Source organism: Lytechinus pictus, chromosome 3 (assembly GCF_037042905.1).
Source record: "Lytechinus pictus isolate F3 Inbred chromosome 3, Lp3.0, whole genome shotgun sequence".
NCBI classification, from domain to species: Eukaryota; Metazoa; Echinodermata; class Echinoidea; order Temnopleuroida; family Toxopneustidae; genus Lytechinus; species Lytechinus pictus.
This window is the reverse complement of record NC_087247.1, coordinates 78,492,835-78,516,861: the sequence shown is the minus strand read 5'-3', so window position 1 is coordinate 78,516,861 and position 24,027 is coordinate 78,492,835. Positions and strand designations below refer to the sequence as shown.

Here is a 24,027-nt window from a genome sequence, read left to right as displayed (position 1 = left end):
GAAATAAGAAGTGCAGTGATACAATAACTTACACTCTTATGTCCTGCTCGATAGCTGGATTCATCTCTCTTAAATTGACTATTGATCCGATCGGCTATCTTCATCATCTTCTCATCTTCCGTCAAACCAGATTCCTCTTTCTCCAAGTAATCTTGAAACTGTTTCTTGCCTTCTCCTTTAAACTTCATGGTCTGTGTGCGTTCATACCTTACACGCTGGACACGTTCCTTTACCATTGCTATCTGACGTTCCCTTTCATCCTACACAATCAAAAACATCATTTTATAATGCTTTCATTTGTATTCTCTAGATAAATCTCATTCCATTCATTGAAACACCTGGATATACTGCAGTTTTACTAATGCAATTATAAGAAAATTCACTATGGCCACAATACTTGCTACATTATTTTCCAGTCTAAAAAACATCTACATTTTCTATAAAATCAAATATGTAATATTTTTCTCATTAATTGTCTAGCTTCTATCCATTGATTTCTTTGAATTTTATGTTCCTGTTGGAAAGAGAGTGGGGTTCAATTTCTCATATATCTTAATCTCTCACCTTCTTTTTATTTTCTACCATAGTTTTTTGTCTCTCTCCCAGGCCCAAGATGGTGGTGGCAGCATCCTGAATGCGAGTTTTACGCATCTCCAAACGTTCTTTGAGCTACAAGGAAAATATACAGAAATGAACTGGAATTGCAAAGTATATATTCTCCTTATGTATATCTTGGCTTGTTGAGTATATGTACGGGGGTACCTTGACTACCTTCCATGCTGCCGTGCTTGATAAGAAATTATTTTTATTCATTTCATTTATTTATTCATTTAATTCATTTCAATTCACACTTCATATCTGCTTCTGCATATATGAAAGAGTGAAATTGTTTTTATTTTTTTGTGTGAATATAGACATAATTCTACAATTTTCTTTTTCTTGTAATGGCAATGTGAATTCATAGAATAACATTAATTCAATATTTAAACTGAAAGGATGACACAAGATAGAAGCATAGAAGAAGGATCTACAGTCAGACCGCAGGTCCCTATGCTAATGAGCAAAAAGGCCAGATTCATCCAAATCATCTCGTGGCTGAAGGGGCTGAATCCTCCTCCTTGCAAAATCTCGTGATTCGTGAGATTTTCTTTCTCTAAGAATTTACCTGTTTTAACCTCAAGTTAAATGAAATATTATTGCACCATCAGATAGAGTAAAAGTTACTCTTTCATATTGGTCATTTATTTTGTATACAATATTTTGTTAAATAAGTAAATTTCTGGCCTGAAAATGTGCCTCAAAACTGAATTTTCTTCCTCTGTTTTCTTTTGCAAATTGTGCAAAACTTTTTATTTTGAGCCTCAATGATATCTATATCACCATAAAGCTGAACTTCTGTACTTTCTCACGATGCCACTCTTGATATGCGGCACCTCTTAATCGGGTCAAGATCACACTTTCCCACCAAGGTACAAGACGAGATTTCTGAAATGTTGTACTTGCAAGAAATCCAGAGTTCTGATTGGCTGGATAAGGTTCACAGAACAACAGGCGCGGGGTATTTGAGGAGATTACCACATGGGAAGTGTGACCTTCCCACGAACCCAGGCACTGGGACCGTTGGAATTTGCCATTGTGTGGTCTCTTTGACCAATCAGAGTGCAGTATTCTTGTTTTCAAACTGCTTTATGTACTTGGCAAATGAAAAGTGTGATCTTGACCCGATTAAAGCAATTCCTATTTTGAAACCTATATCATTTCAAAGCATACATATTCAGCTTTATCATGATATAAAAATCATTTGGGCTCAAACAAAAATAAAGTGTGAAAATAGCAGCTTTTGTCAGGTGAAAATATTTATTTTGTAGCATATTTTAGATCAAAATTTTAACCTATATTACAAAACTTTGAATAAATCCAAACACATGACCTGAAAGAATGATTCTTCTTCTTTACAATGGTACCAAATTCATGAAATTCGATGCACAATTAGAGCAGCAATGACCGAATAAAAAGAGGTGTTTTGGTCCGCATCAAGCTCATTAAATATGCGAAACATCTCAAGTCATGAATATCACTTGGATGAAAGAAGCCACTTTCTTGGGACCTGCAGTCTGACTGTCTACCAGCAAAGTAAATTCATATTATAGTAGTCAATGTACCATCAGAGAAACAAACATACTTACCTCATTAGCTCTCTTTTGTCTTTCCTTCTCCAGTTTCCATTGTGCATTGCTATGATGAGATAGAAGCATCTTAGACAAGTGTTGTTTCTCATCTTCAGACATGTCTACATCAACTACAGTCTTCTCTCGAATTAGACCTGGACCAGACTGAAAACAAAAGTCAAATCATTCCATTAAATCATGGACCACATAGGGTTAGGGATTGATGCAAAGAGGAAAGCACAGCCTCAAATAATAACAGCAGAAAAAAAACCACAAGAGCAAATTGTAAGACCGGATACTGATAAGTTTACCTAACAACTCAACACATACAGCAAACTGAATTAAAATGACAGAATTAATGAGTTGAGAGATAGAAAAGATTTACACCACAAATTGAGAGGTGAAAGAAATCCTTAATTTCTAATGTCCCAGTGATATAGATATAAGTGATGTTTGATTACTTTCTATCAAGCAAATCAACTGAGATGTGCTAAAGTGTTGTCTTGGTTTATGAGGCAAAAGGAGGTAGGATCGAGTAAAGGCTTTATGCTTTTGAAAATTGGTATGGCTTATTATTTTGGAACCAATGGCCCCCAATAATTTTGTCAAAACTTGACATGGTCCTAATATGTAACAGGCAGATTGAACAAAATATACTTGACTTAGACACCATTCTCATTATACTGTCTAAAACTGGTTAACTGGAAACCAGTTTGGAACATCGCTTTGCTAGCATTCCCATATGATCACCCGAAAGTAGTTTTCAAAACCACTTCCCGTAAAGCGGTCTTGTTGCTATGGGAACAATCTCAGAGGGGTGACATGTTTCGCACAAAATTTGAAACCGCAGCGTAGGCATTCTACATACAGTGTGTGGAGTAGCGTGCTCGAAATGTGAGAAGATCCCTTCCCGAAATATGGTTATGTCCTCACTTATGCTAAAACCAGTTTAACTAGGCAAAGCGATCTTCAAAACTACATCGCGAGGTGGTTTTCTGAACCGGCTTGGAAGATCGCTTCCAAGACCGCTTTGACCGTTCTCATTACACATCAAACTAGTTTCCACTGAACAAGTTTCCAGTAACTAGTTTTAGGACGGTAGTGAGAACGGTGTCTTAAATTAACCATATTCAGCATGCCTCGAAACCCCCGGGGGGGGGGGGGGGAAGGGCCACTTGCACTGACGAGTGGATACCATGCCCAACCCCCAAAAACATGTAAAAAAAGGATGTCTTTTTCAAGATAGGGCACATTACGTATGTAACGTAATAAGGGTGTCAAAAACACCAAATTAATGAAAAAAGGGTATCTATTTTGCTAGGAAAGCTACGTGTTAAGGGTCAAATTTGCGAGGGTATGAAAAAGACTAAAATACTTTATAAAGGAGGTACTTTTTACCCAACAGTCAATACTGCGTTTTAGAGTCTGATTTGCGCTAGGTGTGGGAGGTGGGACCGGGGCCGTACTAAACCCAATGATGTAGGTAAAGGTAAAACCGACAACCGAAGTCCATGACATCTAACAACTAAAATATCGCTGTAATTGTTTAGGGGTTCAATTCAGAGAATTCTTGCCAAGGTATCTTTTTTTTCAAATACTTGTTAAGGGTAGCCTTTCACATGCCAAAACTTGGTAAGGGTTGCGTTTTCAGAATATGGAAAATACTTGTTTAGGGTGCTTTTCAAAACCCCATGGTCGCGCATGGTATCCACTCGTCAATGGAAGTGGCCCCCAATAATGCACTAGAACAGAAGAGAGAATTCACACAGATGACCATGGCTCCGGAAAAAATACTTAGCAATTGATCGTACAGTAGTAGAACAAATTTTTAAACTATTGATTGCATTGACAACAATGTTCACTCAATTGTGAAGATCAGTCATACAAATCAGTCACATGATCAGTTTGCTCTATATGTTATGGGATTCTGATAAACTGAGCAGACAATTATCAAAACATCGTTTGTGTAGAATACTTACCTGTAAATAAGGTCAAAAAAATTGAGACAATTTCCCCCTAGCATAGCAAAAATCATGCAAGGTGAGAAAAATGCTTTTTCTAAATTGAATTAGCATACACATAGAATTTTGGTTAATGTTGATATAATTTAGGTGAAAGTTAGAACCATTATTTACATTATTTCATGCACTCTATAAGTGAGAGGTTTGTATATTAGGTCTGGTATTATTATTATTTTTTTTTTTTAAACAAAGAAGTGATATATTGGGTAAAAAATGTTAGCAACACCACATAATTCTATTTACATCCCCTCTAATCTAATACTAGTCATTGACCTTATGACAAAATAAAGAAAGAATGACAACAACAGCTGGGGAGAAAATAATAATGCTATATAATATGATGCATATGTATGTACATACAGAAGCACACTACAATAAACATGCAGGTAAACTTGCATGATATCATAATTCACATTACATTTCATTATTCACCTGCACGAGTAATAATCATGTGACCAAAAGTTTAAAAGACCACATAAACCACATACCTCGCTTGAGAGAAAAAATATTGATCTCTAAAAACAAGTTCTTCTCTACATACACATGAACATTTATGATTGGTTTTGATGATATGCAGTTACTAAGCTAGACATTTGAATGGTACATTCAACTATTCACCATTAGACTGAGGACAAAGTATTTGTTTTTATGAGCATGTTTGTACAACGCTTGAGCCAGTGGATATGCAATTATGATATTAAAATTAATTTAAATGGCTACAGCATATTTCAATTAATATTTATAATTATATGTTTTCAGAATAACACACAATATAAATATCTGTGCTGTCCTTCATTCTTAAAACCCCACAAACAACCAAGTGTGATCCCTCGGACATTTTTCACAATGTAAGCAAAAACATGAACCATTGTTTGATTTACAATGTATCCCCTCCTTTTTTTTTATAGAAACATGGTTTGCAACGCTTTTAAATTGGTCATATCAAAAACTCATTTTTTAAAGCACTTAAGATGACATTACGACATGTAAAAACTAAAAATGCATGGCTCCACAAGCAACTTTCATCAACAAATAACAAATATAATTTTGATGGTTTTTGCGATGGTTCAATGCTTGATTTATCCAAAAAAAAGAGAAAAGAACAACTGCACTATGCTGACACTGTATTTTGATGCACAAAAATCACTTCATTGATTAGTGCCAAAATAGATAATACAGCCTTCACAGTCACTGCAGTTTCAAAGAATGGGAAGGCACAACTATTCAACAATCCACCATTACCCCAAAGAGTGACAATTGGAGAAAAAAAGAGGTAAAATAAGAAAGGATTCTTTTTTCTTCAAATGTTGCACTTATCCTTGGTATGGTATCATAAGCTTAGACCCAGTATTAGTTTTCATTTGATTTAATATCCATACTGAACTATTGGCACATGTAAATATATTTTTGTAATCTATGCAGGTTCTGAGGATATGATATCACTGCTTGACATAACAGAATATTATCAATTCACCAAAAACTGGAAAGCCAAAAGGGAGGGTCTTTGGGATGGAAAGCGCCTTTGTTCTTTATGCAATAACTTCAATCAACTCACCAGATCCTCAGCTTTGGGTGGTGCCCCAAAATGTACCCCTTTCTTGCCCTTTTTCTTGGGCTTTTCAGAGAGGTAAGCAGTAGATTAAAACAAATAGCAAGTTAGACACCCACAATTAATAATAAGAGCTTTGATCTTATTTTGTTATAATTCTTGTTCCATCCACACACTTCACAGATTTTTTTTTCAGTCAGAAGTATCATTATCTATATTGATTCAATATGATAGAAAGCATACCTCGAGACGATCATTCACATACAACAATATAAAAGTCAGGCCTTACATACCCAAACCGGACCCAAAAGTGAAAATGACAAATCATATACCAATCGAAAGCTCATGAACAATTAAACACAGCAATGCAGACTTTATGCATTTTCACTGCTTACCAGCTAAGTACTTTGCTAAAACAATTACTGGGCTTCAAAAATAGGCTTTGAAATGTTGTGATTCCATACGTTCGTACAGAGAAAAAAAACGGGTGATATTTCTGCTTTTCAGATATAGTGCATTTTATTTCCTTCATTTTATTACATTGAGATATCATAAATATCTTTCAGTGCAAGCTTGAATTGACGAAATCTACAGCTTTGAACTAGTTTTTGTCATATTTTATTTCCTGCTTATTTGGCGCAGCTTTCCAATTCTATCTGCATTCAAAATTATGTGTAACAACTTTTCCTGACATAGTAATTTAGGCCCAATAAGAGTCAAACAAAGAAAAAAAATACAAAATTCTAATGAAGTGTTGTAGGTTTCCATCCCTTTGAACAATGGATGATGTCAATGCGCTTCTCCTAAGCAAATTGAAAAAAAATAATTAATAAGGAAATTAAAAAAATAAGCTATCCTTTCTACATGTACATTCAAAGCTATGGAATCACAACCCTCCTGACATAATGTGACATCACGCAATTCAGGCCGTTGATGAACCCTATTGTAGAAATACATTAAGTTAATTTTTTTATTAAAAAAAATACTCAGCTGTCAAACTGTGAATATGCATAAAACATACATTGCTGCAGGGGCGGATCCAGTCTTCGCCAATGGGGGGGGGGGGGAATTTTTTCCAGCTGTATTTTCCTGATCGGCCGCTCGAAGTTAATTTTCATTTATTTCTTTGAAGGGGAGGTCCTATTAATCAACATAAATGTGTAATGATACTTTGATAATCCTTTTTAAATTGTGCGAGCGCGAAGTACGAGCTAATTTTTTTTCAATTTCGTGTGTCCTAAAATTTGAACATTCTGGGCAATGTTTCTGATCCTGAACAAATCCAAATCCATATTTTATTGTTCGAAATAGACACCAGAAATAAATTACTCCGAAAATTTGTTTTGCCCAATTGATCGTGGGCCCGGCAGCCACTGTGCAGTGCCAGATCGACGAGGCTCTATCCCTTTAATTGTTGAACGCCAAAATTAGCAGCAACTCCCATCTTTTAACGTCTTTTGGTCTGACGCGGCCAGGGTTTGAACCCCCGACCTCCCGGTTGTGAGACGGACGCTCTACCAACTGAGCCAACACACCGGTTGATGTGTATTGCAACTAAATTACTAGGAGCACGAAGTGCGAGCAGAATTTTTTTTTTATCTGATCAAAAAGGGACCTGTTAAGGACTGCAGTTAGCAATGAAGACGATTAATATTTCAACAATCAAATAATGCGAGCGTAAAGCACGAGCTGAAAGTTTTTAACATTTCTACCTAAAGAATGGAAATTCTAGGCACTTTTTGTAATCACGAACAAGATTTTTAACTAAACAGTTGATGCTAGCGCAAAGCCGCGCAAGCTGAATTTTTTGGGACATTTCTACCTTAAGAATGGAAATTCTAAGCACTTTTTGTAATCATGAGCAGGATAAGTAAAACTTGAGATTTAGACCTGAAAATGTTTTGTAAATCATGAAAAGGTTGAGTAATTGGGGATCTTCCTACTTAAATAATGAAAATGCAAAGCGCGAGCACAAAATTTTTGATATTCTGATCTGAAACCGGATGATTTAAATAGAGAGCAAGCTTCGCATCTGAATAAACATGAGCGCGCATGTTTACAATTTTGTCCTAGAATCTGCGCATTCTAATAGATTATTATTATGTAAATCAATAAAATAAAGTGTGAAGTGCGAACTGAAAAATATTAAATATTACGATCTGAAAAAATGTTAATTCATCAGCTCTATATTTCAAGCACTTTGTAGGAAAATTGTGAGGTTGATATGGATCACACTTAATAAAGAGCTGATATTTTTTACTTTGAGTTTTGACATAGGACTGGGATATTCTAATTACATTTTGTATTTTGTCATCATATGAAAATGATGAATATCTTCCTATTCCCCTTTCTAAGAGATTAAACTCATTCCATTCGATATTCCATTCTGAAAAAGAGGGACAACTATTAAATTGATATCTTATTTATAAATCTAATAAGCCTAATGACAGCGCAGAATCTGTTAATATTATGGCCTGAAAACTGGACTTTTAAAGCACTTTTGTAATTAGGAATGTGATGCATGAGTTAATATATTTTTGACAATTAATGCGAGTACAAATTGCGAGCCGAAAAGTTTGATAAACTGTCCTGAAATGGGGATTTTAAGTAGTTTGTTTAATATAGAATTAATATTGAGATATACACAATTAACTCGCCAATCTAAATGCGAGCGTGCAACGCTAGCTGATACCTTTTGACAATCAAATCTGAAAATAGATATTTTTGATAACTTTATGAAATACAGGAAAATGATAGGTACTTGACCAATCATATTTTGTGAGCGTGCAGCGCAAGCAGAAAATTTTGATATTCAGACCATAAAACAGAAATTTTTACAAACACTAGTTTCTTAAAATCAATTTGTAAATCAAACAAAATAATGAAAGTTCGATTTCCAAGCTGAAATACGTTTTGTATATTGACCTCAAAACTTGATATTTGAAGATCGCTATCAGCCTATTAAGCAAAATATGTATATCACCTAATAGGCAATGTGAGCACGAGCGAAAATTTTATACACTGATATGAAAGACCTTTTTTCAAAATCTTCCTCTCATTTGCCTCTTCTTTTTTTCTCCCCTCTTTTCCATTTTTTCTTTTTTTCTTTCTAGGGGGGGGGGGGGTAGGCCCCTCACCCTTCCCCCTGGATCCGCCTATGTTGCTGTACTATGTAGCTCATAAATTTCCCATTTGTCAATTTCACTTTTAGCTTCAGTCTGTATCTTTGTACTGTGTGTTGATAATTATTTGTTTTTTAATACTTCCCATTCTACTTCAGCCAAAGTCTATTTCAATTATAAAGAGACCACTATCAACTAAATCAAAATGTAACTTCAATATCATATACATGTGCATGTAAGGTTCTTTGATACATAATTTGCAGAGAAAACCACTAACTTTCCTTGGACAAATAAATATTAGAGTTTGTGCCAATAAAATTTGTATTATTAGTATGCTATAAAAAGTGCAAGATTCTATATAAAATACAGCTTACCTCATCCCCAAAGTTCACCTAATTTAGTTCCAGGGAATGATTTGAATGAAATTAAATTATTATGGGATATGAATAAGTGATATGGCATAAATTTTAATTCAACACACATGATTCCTAAATACTATTATAGAAATAGGAATACATCATTGATTATTCATTCTTAGAACCAATATTAAATATTTTGAAAGCCATAAAATGATGTCTAACCAACAGTTTGAGGTATCTTAATCTTCATCAAATTCCATCACAATTACTCCGAATGGAAATAAGATTTTGAATACAACTAAGGTGCCATCAATAATATGATCTGTAAAGAATTAGGATTGGTGCTAATACTGTGTATAACATGACATATCCTTCCCTGGTTTTAAAAGGATCAGCTGCAAATTAAGAAGGCATTAGTACCATTATACAATGAAATCAATATCACTGTAAATCTTAGATAATACAAGAATGAGGCCGACACGCAAAAAATGTAATATGAAATATGAATGCATTTGTGCATCCCAGCCATATGGCGTAATTTCCTTCGGCAAGAAATTTATCCACATTGTGCTGCACTCAACCCAGGTGAGGTGAATGGGTACCTGGCAGGAATTTATTCCTTGAAATGCGTGTGCGCTGTAATCTTAGTAATTACGGCTGCCAAGCTACAGCTGGGGTAATAATATCCAAGTCCTTTGGAAGCGCATAGAGACATTATTCATAATTGTGATATGCGCTATACAAGAACTGTGTATTATTATTATTACCTTCTTTTTCTCTTTCTCTCTTTCAAAAGAGACCTCTCTTTTCTTTTGCTCTTCTTGAGCCAACCTCTCTGCTTCGGCACGTTCCTCTGCTGCTTTACGTCTTTGTTCTCTTCGGGCAGCCAAACGATCTTGCATCTTGAAGAATGAATAGATAAAAAAATGTTAATTGCTAACTTGTGTTGATCTTTTACATCATTACACTCAGACACATATGATGTGAATATTACAATTATATTCAATGACAAAAAAAAAGAAAGGAGAAACTAATCTCTTTGTGTAAACATTATCTGTCTAAAAAACAAAAAACAGCCCACTTGACCAAACTTTACAGTAGTCCCTCCTATAACACTGAGCTCCTTACCATAGTGTGTCATGGAATATAAACCTACACATTCATGTTAACACTTAAAATGCAAATGTTGATTAAAGTTTGATATCATAAAACAGATATGCATTTCATCATTAAAAAAAACCATCTCAGAAGAGTATGAGGAAAGACATTCTAAGCACATGTTTGGTAGGAATCAGTTTGATGAGGTACAAGGTATGACCACATGAAAACCATACTAGCCACTATCGGTGTATTAATGGCCTGGTTCTAAACATTTGGTTCTATTCAATAGGTGGAATTAGGTATTCAATAGGTCATATCTTGGGCCTGTTAAACAGATCTCTACAAATATTGGGTTGTATTATGTGTATTATGATTGTTTAATAAGAAAAGAAAATATTACAAGATGAAATACCCAAACCCAAAGTAATTGTGCCTTTACCACTTCAGTAAATAAAAAAATATGCATCAAATGAATTGATCCTTGAACATTGAAAATGAAATACAGTGGGAAATACATCAATGAATAAATAAATTGAATACAGTAAGAGCATATTATATCACTTGAAAATGTAATTATATTCTCCAACTTTGTAAAATATATATGTTCAAAAGATGATCTGAAATAAATGGTTAAAAATTAGAAAACTCCCAATCATGACTCCTATTTCAGAACTTTATTTGTTAGCTTGGATAATAATCGAAAATAATGTCTAGAAGTGACTATTGAGAAGTACAAAGTAAGCATTCATGATAAAGAACAATCTTGGACAAATCCGTCGCTAATGTAAGAGATGAATTATCTTCTAATGTACTTAGTAAATAAATTTTAAAAATGATATCCAGAAACTTTATTTAAAAAGTATGTTACAAATAGAATGCCTCACCAGTTGATTTTGTTTATTTTTTTGTTCTACTGCTGCTTCTTCTTTCTGAGTTTTGCTTTTTTCTGCAGCATGAATTAGAGCTACAGACAACTCATCTTCATAGTTTTTATCTTCTTGTTTCTGTTTCCTTGCAGCCATCTTCTCCATTGCTTGACGACGCTGTCGCTCAAGTTGAGCTTGCATTGCCTAATGAATAAAAGTTGAAAAAAACACAAACAATGAAAATCTAATGTTATAGAATGTTTGAAAGATAATAACATGTTACACTGAGATATTACCAGAACAGTCATGTAATATTGCTTTTTACTTTAATTTACTTTCCTGTCTTCTACACAGTAAAAATACTTTGTTCTGCCTGGCTTATCACATGAACTGATCAGGCATTGTTTGAATTTTTGTTTGAAATACATACATTCATTGCTAGTTGAACACTGGTGCTTGTTTTGTTTTTTAAGGTTTGTTTAAACCTCTTTAGACTGAAGAACAACTCTTAAGTTTAAATAATGAACTGGGTTATACTAAATTTATACATGAGTACTGTGTATTTACTGGGTCAATCTTAATTCTATCATGTGCACCTGTGTTAAATGTTAAAGTGATACGAATGGGAGAAGTGGTTTGGTAAATAATTTGATCTATAACTCACGATTTATAATTTTTTTTTTTGATTGGTAAACTTATCCTTATCAATTTCCATCTAACAGGAATTCTGATCTTAATATTTACCAAACAAGATTCTTACAAACAATCTACTTTATATTTACTTCCAATACATGTATCTAAACTTGATAATTTTGCCATCACTTCTTTCCCTTCCTCTTTTTTCAACATTCAACATTATTCTAATTTTAATAAAAAAATGAAAGTAAACGTTAATGACTTATATTACCCTTTTCTTAGCAGCAAACTGGGCCTCAATTTCTGCCATCATAGCATCAGCATCATAGGCTTCACTAGGACGACGCTCACGTTCTAAAATAGAAGAACATTACACAAGTTTACACTACAATTCATATTCATTTATTCCATTCTCATGGGGTACTTCTGTCAGTTAAAGAACCACTTTCTACAATTGAAAAGCTACAAGGAATGGATGCATTGACAGTATAAATAGAGAAAAAGCAACCATTAATGACTTCAAACATTCAAAGATACACAAAGATGACAACCTTCACAAACTGAAAAAGAGACTCTGAGATGAAACAAGTGGAATGCCTCTGGCGGTCTCACCTGCATCACGCGATTCAATATAGCAGCAGTGCTGATTTTGAAAACTACGATAACTCGCACAAGATGTTCAGTGATACTTGGTTACTCTTATGTCCGTGTTTTATGAACTAGACAAATACACTTAAAGAGATATGATGGTAATTCAACAAATACCCCCAACATGGCCAAAGTTCTTTGACCTTACATGACCTTTGACCTTGATCATGTGACCTGAAACTCGCACAGGAGGTTCAGTGATACTTGATTACTCTTATGTCCAAGTTTCATGAGTCAGATCCATAGACTTTTAAAGTTATGATGGTAATTCAACAGATACCCCCATTATGGCCAAAGTTAATTGACCTTTGACCTTGGTCATGTGACCTGAAATGCGCACAGGATGTTCAGTGCTACTTGATTACTGTTATGTCCAAGTCTTATGAACTAGACCAATATACTTTCAAAGTTATGATGGTAATTCAACAGATACCCCCAATTCGGCCAAAGTTCATTGACCCTAAATGACCTTTGACCTTGGTCATGTGATATGAAACTCAGGCAGGATGTTCAGTAATACTTGATTAACCTTATGGCCAAGTTTCATGAACTAGGTCCATATACTTTCTAAGTTATGCTGTCATTTCAAAAACTTAACCTTCGGTTAAGATTTGGTGTTGACGCCGCCGCAGTCGGAAAAGCGGCGCCTATAGTCTCACTCTGCTATGCAGGTGAGACAAAAAAATTGATCCCGCAAAAAGTATTTTATAAAAGGATAATGAACATTAACTAGAAGGTAAACAACAACAACAACAAACAGATCTTACTAGAAAACCTTTTAGAGAAGTTTGTATGTACATGTTGGTTTAAAAAATGACAAACTGGCAAAATAGGCCATGTTTGAAAGAAGAACAAGTGGAGCACCTCTGGCAGTCTCACCTGCATCACGCGATTCAATATAACAGCAGTGCTGACTTTGAAACCTACTATAACATAATTATTCACAAAAAACACAATTCATATAATGATACAACACTATGTTCATTGACAATAAATGACATTTGACCTTGATCATGCAACCTAAGACTTGTCAGGTGAGACAAAAACTATTAGAAGAAATAGAAAAAAGGGGAAAAATAAAAAGAACAAAAAATTAGAAGGTAAAAACAAAAACTAAAATAAAACAAGATATTAAGAAAACAAATTAACAAAAGCAGCCGATTTATAGTTCAATAGAAAATAGGGGAACAAGTATTTTTTTAGGGGGTACTGGGTGCTTGTGTGTTTAAAAAGTCTTTTAAAACCCTTGGGGCACCTCTGCATTAATATGTCTTCTTAAATAATACAATTGACAATTTAAAAAAAATTAACATTGGAAAAAATAACAAATTTGACAAAAAAGTACAACCCAATGTACAGTAAACCCATTTTCAAGGTTTATTTTCACATTATCAAACAAATGCAAATTCATCAAACCATCTAACAGCTAGCAGACAACAACACATAAATTAACAGTGACTTCACAGCTTGGTATTGTTAGTCCATTGTTTATCTTAAAACAGGAAATTCTTGGCACTCCAAATCTTCATTACTAATGAAATAGAAGTGTATCATTACCATTTTTTAAAACAACATATTTTGACTTTTGACATGTGTCATCAATCCAAATCTAAGATATCAATTCAAATTATGGCAGAGTCACAGAGTTGGGAACAAGTTTTTTCTCTATTCCGTAGTTCAGATAAAAGAGACAGTAGCATAATTTACGCTAAAAATTCTAGCTCAGAGCAAAAACGTTAAGTATTCTTTTTATTTTAGATTTCTCAAAATATTGAAATATAATTTTAAATCTTATATCAATATACTAAAACCATGGAAGCATGAATGTCATATTTCTTTATTTTCTTGTCTAAATTCATCAGTTTTGTCTTCAGTGGACAATGGTTACCAATTTAATAATGCACATTTTTTTTAATGTAGTGCAGTGGGCATATTAAGGACGTTCCCCAGTTATGTTTGTGCACATCCCTATCTGTGCATATTTTACGCCATGCTCGTTGACTTCACAATAATACCTCGGTCACATTTGCTCTACGGCGGCCGTACGGCGAGTCGAAAACAGCCGTTTCAATAGATTTAATTCAAGCCACCTATATGTAGCTGGTAAAAAAATGTTAAAATGGCTGTTTTTGACTTGCCGTAAGGCTGCTGGAGAGCAAATGTGACCAAAGTGAACAGATGAGTATTCAGCTACAGGTATCAGTAAATCTTGATATGTTATTTTACGAAGCTGGTAGCTGTAAATGAAATATGGACCAACTTTTTAATACCCTCTATCTCTTCAGAATACTTTACTCTGCAGTGCTGCAAAGTATGACCTTGAATTTGAATAAATAAGATAGTGGTGTAGAATTTCCCTTCTAAAGATACAAGCCTTTTGGTGCGTTTTTTTGTGTTTTTAAAAGCACATTTGTTCCAACAAAAGTGCTGATATTTTGAAAACAAGCACATGAACCCCCAACTTTTAATGTTTCACACCTCTTTAGTATTCCTTTCTCTACAATCAGGCAAAATTTTGAGAAAATGACATGGGTTTTAAATGAAATGCAGCATATATTGCACTTCTTTAATTTGTTTTATAAATTTCAAATTGAAGGTGCTACTACTCTTTAAAGAGCAAACAAATAGCAACTAATATGAGTAGATTCTTTACCTTAAGAATATAATTCAAAACTGTACAATTTGGTGAAATTTAGATGGAATTTGACTGATTAATTAAGGTTTACACTCAATGTTGTCATCTCGTGGGGTTTAAAAACATAAAATTATTTTTATTGCGTATTTCTCGAGACCTCGTAAATGGATGAACTTCAACGCTCAATAGCAAAAAATCAAGCACATGAACCCATGTTAATTTTTGTATATTTGGAATAATTAGGTGCTAAAGTAACTACCGGTATGTGCAAAATTTTGTGAAAATGACATGGATTTCATTTTGACTATGGAACGTCCTTAGGTGATCTTTGTGTAGTCCATCAATTGATATGTCTAGGGAGATGTCTCTTCACATAGAGTGAGTACATTGTGACATGAATTTGCGGAAACAAATAAGTGTGTGATATGACAACCTCTTTTACAAGAGACATCACACAGAACAGTGATTTTGGATAAGAAAGTGATTAGGTGTGACAAGCAAATCCTCAGAGTTCTTTCATTATGGTTTGGAAATCCAGTTTGTTATACATTTATGATATATACAAAACATTGTGATAGTTGTGAACATAAAAATCCTTGTTTTTATTATTACTTTGTGTGTTGTTCAAATTTTTTACATCTCATCACAATACTAGATTCCCATCGGCACAACAAAGGCAGAATCTGGAATTCTGACATGACTTGGGCCTATTCCAAACAAAATTAAAAATACATTTTTTTGCCCAATTTCCAAAATCCACTAAAACAATCCATACAATTGTTAGTTACTCAGTTTGCAATAGATGGGATAGAAAATAAAAACCAAAACAACACAACTCGAATTAGTTAATTTTCACACTATTCATTCAATGGGTACTTACTTTTATCTAGACATATAAAGTAATGGACGGGAAATGTCAATTAGTTCAGTAAAAAGAAGCCAATTTAATATGACTGTTAACAAACTTTCAGATAATAAATAAAATGGCTTTAAAGATGTAGAGTTTGAAGATATTTTGAGAAGTACAAACTTCCTAACAGTAATATGTCAGGACAAATACAAAGTGATTAGTGTACATCATAATATAAAACGTTTTGCTTTTACTTTTTCTGAAGATATCTCTATATTAAAGATCATCATAAAGCATTTTTTTCTGATTTCTCTTGAAACTCAATATTTTTAAAGAATTAACTCAATAATTGAAATGTTGGCTACTTCTTTAAAATTAGTCTCCTTATTGCGATTAAGTCATCTCATACCCTCACTCTTGAAACAAGGTGTAGATTTCAAGGTAATCAAATAAACAAGCAAGTTTTATATATAAAAATTCAAAGACACTGTCTGCAAGGGTACAACGTGAAATCACACCACTGCATTATGACAAGTTCATACCTTTTTCAATGGCTTCTTTCATTTCTTCATCAAGTTTCTGAAGTTCTTGTTGTTTCTGTTCCAGTTCTTGGTTAACCTCTTTCATCTCTGCTTCCTGTCTTCTCTCCCTGGATTGCTCCTCTTCTAGAGCCTGAGTAATCAACAAACGTCATCATCATCATCATCATCGTCGTCATCATCATCATCATCACCACCATCATCATCATCATCATTTATTTAACTCCAATGAGAGTTGCTTTCTTTTATGGCACGAATGTAGGTGTCATCGAATTTTTCAGCCATTAGAATTCAAATGTGGAATCTGGCACTCTCTCTCAACAAGGCAAACGCCAAGCGTTGTCTCGCCTGCATATTGCAGTCATGAAGAGACTGCATGTCAAAACTATGCTATATGACTTCTGAGGCTGTCAGCAGTTTAGGGGGTGAATTGTGGTTCTGACAGTTTACATATGCATTAATGGTATAGGCCTACTTTATCCCTAGAAAATCAGATAACACTAAGAATGCTGTTAATACTATGAAGCTATAATTATTTCCATGCAAGTAAGGAAATGAATGTTAGTGAAAAAGAATGTAATTGATAATAATGTGAGTAAAATTGTAAAATTAAATTAATTATTAAGGTGTTATGGCAAACTTATTGTTTGAAAAAATGGAGGAAAGGTTGTGCATGAAAGATAAATATAAAAACTTATTGTGTGTGATTTTTAGCCATCTTGCCTTCACTTTAGCAGTAGGGTTTTCTAAATTGATCTGTGTGCATATGATAAGTAAATGATGCAAGAGTGAAGTACTACAAGCTATAGAAAGTTATTGTGTGTACAACACAGCACAGTGCCAGTCATGGAAAGTTCATCGACCTGTGACCTTATTCAAATTCGACTCATATTCGAACTTGACCTGTGCCTTCAGGAGATGGACCTCTGGTATGAATTTGGTGATCCCACCTCGAAGCTATAGAAAGTTATTGTGTGTACAACACAGCACAGTGCCAGTCATGGAAAGTTCATTGACCTTTGACCTTATTCAAATTCGACTCATATTCGAACTTGACCTGTGCCTTCAGGAGATGGACCTCTGGTATGAATTTGGTGATCCCACCTCGAAGATATAGACAGTTATTGTGTGTACAACAGAGCACAGTGCCAGTCATGGAAAGTTCATTGACCTTTGACCTTATTCAAATTTGACTCATATTCGAACTTGACCTGTGCCTTCAGGAGATGGACCTCTGGTATGAATTTGGTGATCCCACCTCAAAGCTATAGAAAGTTATTTTGTGTACAACACAGCACAGTGCCAGTCATGGAAAGTTCATTGACCTTTGACCTTATTCAAATTCGACTCATATTCGAACTTGACCTGTGCGTTCAGGAGATGGACCTCTGGTATGAATTTGGTGATCCCACCTCGAAGATATAGACAGTTATTGTGTGTACAACAGAGCACAGTGCCAGTCATGGAAAGTTCATTGACCTTTGACCTTATTCAAATTCGACTCATATTCGAACTTGACCTGTGCCTTTAAGAGATGGACTTCTGGTATGAATTTGGTGATCCCACCTCGAAGCTATAGAAAGTTATTGGGTGTACAACACAATTGTTGACGACGCCGCCGGAAATAGTGATACCTATGTCTCGCTCCGCTACGCAGGCGAGACAAAAATAGGTGTATTTTTAAATACAAATAGCCCTTTGACCACTTGCTTTATTTATAAATATAATAACTGGATATAAGTAAGCTACAGACAAAGATGATATCATAAAATTATCAGCTGATTCTATGACTCAGAATGGGTTTTATACAACCAAAACAAAAATACCCAGTTATTTTATTTTGATCAGGGACCCGATTTTTGGTGCAAGTAATTTCTAAGCTCTTTCTAAGCACTTACAAGTATGAATGTTCATAACTTTGTTGGTAATTTTTTGTACTCTATCAGGAAAAAGTATAATGCAAGTTAAATGAACTGTATCAATACAATATCCCACCTTCTTTCTGTCTGCATATTCCTTCTCTAGCTTGGCAATCATGGCATCCAGTTCATTGGCTGACCTACCACTTCCTGAAAATACAGAATGTAGAAAATATATTACTCTTAAACAATGTGACATATGTGTAATTCAATGATGGTAATTGTAAAATACAAGAGCTCAAATTACTCATAGGAGGGGAGGGGATCTGAACACTTTATCAAAGTCCTTTAGATCCCAGCATGTATTGTACATATATGAATTGTGGAGGACCCATTTTCAAAATCAACCCTTAATAAAATACTGGTTGAATCAGTATTTTTATGAACACTAGTATGATAATATGATCATAACCCTGTATGTTGCCGTTGATCATAAAAAATAAGTTTTGGGGACATTACTCCATCCTGAATTATTTTTGTCTTATCATTGATGACGTCAAAACTGAACTCTATTAGCAAATGTATAGTAATTCAAATAATTATGACCAAAAGAGTGTTTGGTTTAAATCTATAATACCCTAAGTGAAACCTTAACTGGAAAATAGTTGCATTCATGTGGGCACCATAGAATGACTATCTCTAATGGCAATCTTTCAGAATTCAATAGACTATAATTATATTAAAAAAAGAAGAAAAAAATAAACTGCAGGCCATATAAATGTGCACTCTCCCTGGTTTGATGTCCACTAATCACATTACTTATTTGCACAAAGTAATCTTGTCACCTTGTAGCACACACATTGTGTGTGATGTCATGCACTGACACCAGACCCTTCATGGCAAATATGCTCACTTTCATGACCCTAGTGAGTATGCTATATTAACAACACATACTTTGGACAGATCAATTACACAGATACTTATCATGATGGATACTCTACAATACCTGGATACTTGCTCTCACACACTGAAGCACTTACCATTTTTCATTATCTTTGCCTTTTTCTCTTCAAGCTCTTTATCCATAGTTAAGAGGGCATCCTCTCTAGCTTGTATCCTTTTAGTTATCTCCTCAATCTCAGTGGTCATCTCAAGAGTGACCGTAGTGTTGTCAAACACTGTGACTGCTACATTGTCAAGCCATCCCTCCCGCCGTGCTCTGCGTTGAGAAAGTTTCATCTGAAGGAGGAACTCATCACTCTATGAATAGGAAGGAAACAAGTGCATGTTAGTATATGGTGTAAATACATCATCATTGTCTAAGTATTACTTCTATCAAATAATTCTCTGAGACTACAAGAAGAAGCTGAGCTCTTACCTGCAAGACTTCTCATATTTATTTCACCAGATGATCTTTACTCATTTATGTACATAATGTTCATGAAAAATATGAGAAAACTTTAATTTCATGTTATAAAAATTAGAGTAAAAAAATTGAACAATCAAACAATTGATAACAATTGGCATGAAATAACATTTTCAATAATATTTAAATACCATTTGAATGACATATTTTGTGATATATTTCCTAATGCAATGTAATGTTAGAAGAGAAGTTTGATCATGGTAAATAAAGTAGGCTGTTTATGTTGACCTCCCATCATTATACTGTTACCTTTACTTTTTCTGTAGATTCCAAGAAGAATAATTCTTTGAATGAGTGTCCTACACCAGAAGCAATGGATGCCATACTAAGACGTTTATCAAGCCCATAAGGAGGAGGGCCTCTACCTTTCCTTTCATCTCCCTAATTGATATATTGAAGGTGAATAGTGTGGTGGAAAGGCAAGCATGTGAAACTAATGTGATATAGTATGAGAATAGACAAATCCATGAAATAATCTTTTTGTTCATCTGACCATATTTCTCTTCATTCTTACTTCACTTTATAAATGGCTTGAGCCATGAATATTTAAGAGTATTACACCCTTTCATGTGAACTAGATAAAAGACACAAATCATGTCAGAAAGAGCCATTGCATAGGGGCCAGATAAACATATTTCATGGAATTGCCCCTAAATCTCTAAGATATATGAAGATGAACGCCTCTTGCAATAAATGGTAAGAGGCAGCATTAATGAAAAAGCATATATGCTATGAAAACATGCAATACAATTACTTTTGCAGAATGATCACTTAATATGCATAAAGTTTGAAATATTATGTGCAGCATATTAGGTGGGGGAGGTTTATCTGTTTCTTTTTCCAAAATGAAATATTCATGTCATACTAATAAAGAATAAAAAAAATGAATCTAACAGTGAGCTAAAGTGTACTAAGCAGGAACAATTGACAGTATTATTATCAAAAGCATTAACTGTTTGATAACTACCTCATGATCATACAATGTGTTTTAATTTTCTAACAAACTATATAAAAGTAGCAAATTATTTGGGATAATTATGCAGTTTATCAACATGAATGAAAAGTACATGAATCTATAAACATACATGCTATAAAGTATAAGTAAAAGCAGCCAAAACATAAGGCACTGGAAATATAGATCAAATAAGAGAATTAAGTGGTGGGAAATTATTCACTATTATATGATATATTGGACTAAGAAGCATCTCAGATATGAATATGATTCTGAATACTGGTATGCAAAAGGTGACAGATTAAATAATACATATATTTATGTAAATAATACACAACATGGTGGACAAGCTGAAAGTGATTATAGAACAAGGCTTATGAATTGAATTAAAAAATGAAAAAATAAATTGGCGTGTAAGCTTGAGCAGAAAACAAGAGAACATAAGAGAAGTATTTGTTAGACTAACCGGAAAGCCTTCCAGCACATGCTGGACAGCACTGACTTCAACACTTTGTTTTTGTTGAAGCTCTGTTAACATCATGATAGCAAGTTCCTCTTCAATCTCTTCCTTTGATAAACGATTCTCCTCAAGCAATGAACGACGGGTCACTAAAGAAAGAAAAAAATAATGTAAAAGACTTTATATTTTTTGTTGCTTTGTGTTGGAAGATGGAAGTAAACAAAAAAATTATTTATTTACATGTTCTGTTCAAATTTTTTAAATCAATGTATCAGTGGGCCTGTCTTCCACCCCATCTCTCTTTCTCTCTTTTTTATACAGCAGAAGAAACAAGGTAATAATATCATGGCACTGGATTTACATAAAACTTGAAGGGGGTAGTCAATTAAAAACCCTGTCTTGTCGAATCAGGTGGAGCAGTAATAAATATCACTGCCTCATCATGTGATCTATCATAAATGGAATAAAAAATTATTTTAAAGCTGGTGAACCAGAGCTATAGGCAAATCTATATCCTGTGCTCAGATCTGACTTTACATTCATGCTACTGTGTTAGACATGTAGTCTTTGTGATCTACTATGTCATCACCAATGTCTGGGCACATATTGCCTTTATTCCCAGACTGCAAATCAATTAGCAAAATATCTGCAGAAATCATAACAAGCCACACTACCCCGGGGTATGTATCCTAGAAGATGGTAGTCCTGGGGGTAATCAGGTAAGGGTATCATCCTAGTGGAAATTGCCCTTATGGGTGGTTGTCATAGTGGGCAGTTGGCTAGAATAGTTGTCCACAGGTTCATTGACCAAGAATGCAGTTGTCTTTAAGGGGGAGGGGGGTAATCAGGTGGGGACAATAATATCATGGGGTAGTTTGGGAAAGATGTCCAGGGGAACTTGTATTAAAGGGTGGTTGTCTCAGGATCCATATACTTCCAATCTAATGTTATTAGAATTCTATTGAGTAGCAAAAATTACCGTTCTCACTACCTTCCTATGACTAGTTTAGTGGAAACTAGTTTAACGTGTAATGAGAATGGTCGAAGCGAACTTGGGAGCAATCTTCCAAACCGGTTCATAAAACCACCACGCAATTTAGTTTTCAAAACCACTTTGACTTGTTAAACTGGTTTTAGCGTGAGGACACAACCGTTCTTCGGAAAGCGATCTTCGCACATTTTGAGCGTGCTACTCCACAGAACAAGTGTAGAATGCCTACATTGAAGTTTCAAATTTCGCACGAGATTGTTTTCATAGCAACGCGATTGCTTTACGTGAAGTGACTTTGAAAACCACTTTCGTGTGATCAAATGGGAACGCTAGTAATGCGTTCTTCCAAACTGGTGTCCTGAACTGGTTTCCAGTAAACTAGTTTTAGAAAGGATAATGAGAACGGTGTCTTACTGCAGAAGTCATGCCATAAGGGATGTGATATCTTACTTTCTATTTTGATGTTAATAGCATTCTTAAGAAGTCTATGTTGTTGTTCTTGATACTCTGAGACCTGTGTAAGATGTCTTGATAATTCTTCTTCATTCAGATTAGATACATCTACATCACCAAACTCTAGATCAGCATCCTCTCGAAGCTGTCGTCTTTCTTCCTTCAGGGCTTCTAACTGGGCAAGCAGATCCTGCATCAAAATATACAATGAGTCTCTTGTATAGTTATAATGCTCATATATGCTGATGTAAACACAATCAAACAATGTCATATTAACATATTCATCTAAATGTATAATATCCTTGATGATTTGGTGTTTGCTTATTTCATTCAGACACAAATATTAGATTAGAGCAGAGTACTCCTGATTGCTTCATGCATGCATGGTGATCATATCTTAGGTGCTCAAACATATCAGTCATTTAATCCACTTGAATTTTAAATCCAATATTGATAGATTGAAATTCTTGGTGTTAAAAAGCATCAAAATGCAAGTTTACTACTTGTTAAAATATGCTTGAGTAGAGAAAATGAAATCCTACTTACTTGAAACACCAGGGTCAAGTTGGGATGAAGCATAAGAAAATGTCAGCAGTCATGCATGAAGTAACTCATAACTTGCTAACAGTTATATTCAACTGCATAAATAAACTTATTACTTAATGATGAAGTGGGTGCTTATCATGTATACCAGGAATAAAACTGTTATATTAAGTTCACACTATTCATTTATCAACTAAAAGTTCTTTCCTACCTTGAGAGCTAGCTCTTCAAGTCGTGAGCGTTCCTTGGTATCATTCAAGGCACCATCTACCAGAGTGACTAGAACATCTCTCTCATTACTCTGCTTCTTATCTACCTCATCCATTACCGTAGAAACCAGGGATATAGGATCTTAAGAAAACAATATCAGGATTAAGATTATTCAATTAAAGTCACAAACATACACTGATGAAAAAATATAGGTTATAAATGAATATCAATCTCTTGCATACCCTCTCAGGGTAGGTCCAAACAATTACATGACTTGATTAGTGTATATCAATCTATCTATATTGACATCAAATGTAAACCTGTATAAACCACAATCACACAGGGACTAATCTTTAGATATAATAAATGTGATGTTCTCTTACAAGCACAGTATGAAAAAATTGTTATCATACATAAGAAATGTATACATACAACTGCTACAGAAAGAATGATTTGTTTATTGCTTAATAGAATATGCTGCGCTCTTCAGAAGTGAGATTTGATACATGCAGAACAAAATTATGATAATTTATAACCATATGCACACATACAACTTGTTCCATTCATTTGGGTTACTATTCATCAACAACAATGAAATGATAACAAATGGGTTAGAACATCTTCTATCCTACCCCCTCC

The 24,027-nt window shown here is 34.4% G+C and overlaps 1 protein-coding gene across 14 annotated transcripts in view; it reads right to left on the bottom strand.

The window, feature by feature from the left end:
• LOC129256662 (trichohyalin-like) overlaps positions 1 to 24,027 on the bottom strand; it is a 103,537-nt gene that overhangs the window by 11,474 nt on the left and 68,036 nt on the right. For 4 of the 14 annotated variants that reach the window (XM_054894823.2, XM_064097764.1, XM_054894824.2 and 1 more), the window contains 15 exons: positions 23,390 to 23,529; positions 22,633 to 22,825; positions 21,198 to 21,340; positions 20,029 to 20,160; positions 19,394 to 19,613; positions 18,490 to 18,563; positions 16,498 to 16,627; positions 12,094 to 12,176; positions 11,205 to 11,390; positions 9,987 to 10,121; positions 9,235 to 9,252; positions 5,745 to 5,804; positions 2,187 to 2,333; positions 565 to 669; positions 33 to 260 (listed from right to left, as the gene is read on the bottom strand). In XM_054894823.2, coding sequence (XP_054750798.2) covers positions 33 to 260; positions 565 to 669; positions 2,187 to 2,333; positions 5,745 to 5,804; positions 9,235 to 9,252; positions 9,987 to 10,121; positions 11,205 to 11,390; positions 12,094 to 12,176; positions 16,498 to 16,627; positions 18,490 to 18,563; positions 19,394 to 19,613; positions 20,029 to 20,160; positions 21,198 to 21,340; positions 22,633 to 22,825; positions 23,390 to 23,529 — 1,994 coding nt within the window. The remainder of the gene's footprint in view (positions 1 to 32; positions 261 to 564; positions 670 to 2,186; positions 2,334 to 5,744; positions 5,805 to 9,234; positions 9,253 to 9,986; positions 10,122 to 11,204; positions 11,391 to 12,093; positions 12,177 to 16,497; positions 16,628 to 18,489; positions 18,564 to 19,393; positions 19,614 to 20,028; positions 20,161 to 21,197; positions 21,341 to 22,632; positions 22,826 to 23,389; positions 23,530 to 24,027) is intronic. The other 10 variants (XM_064097767.1, XM_054894827.2, XM_064097766.1 and 7 more) reach the window with 6 other exon arrangements.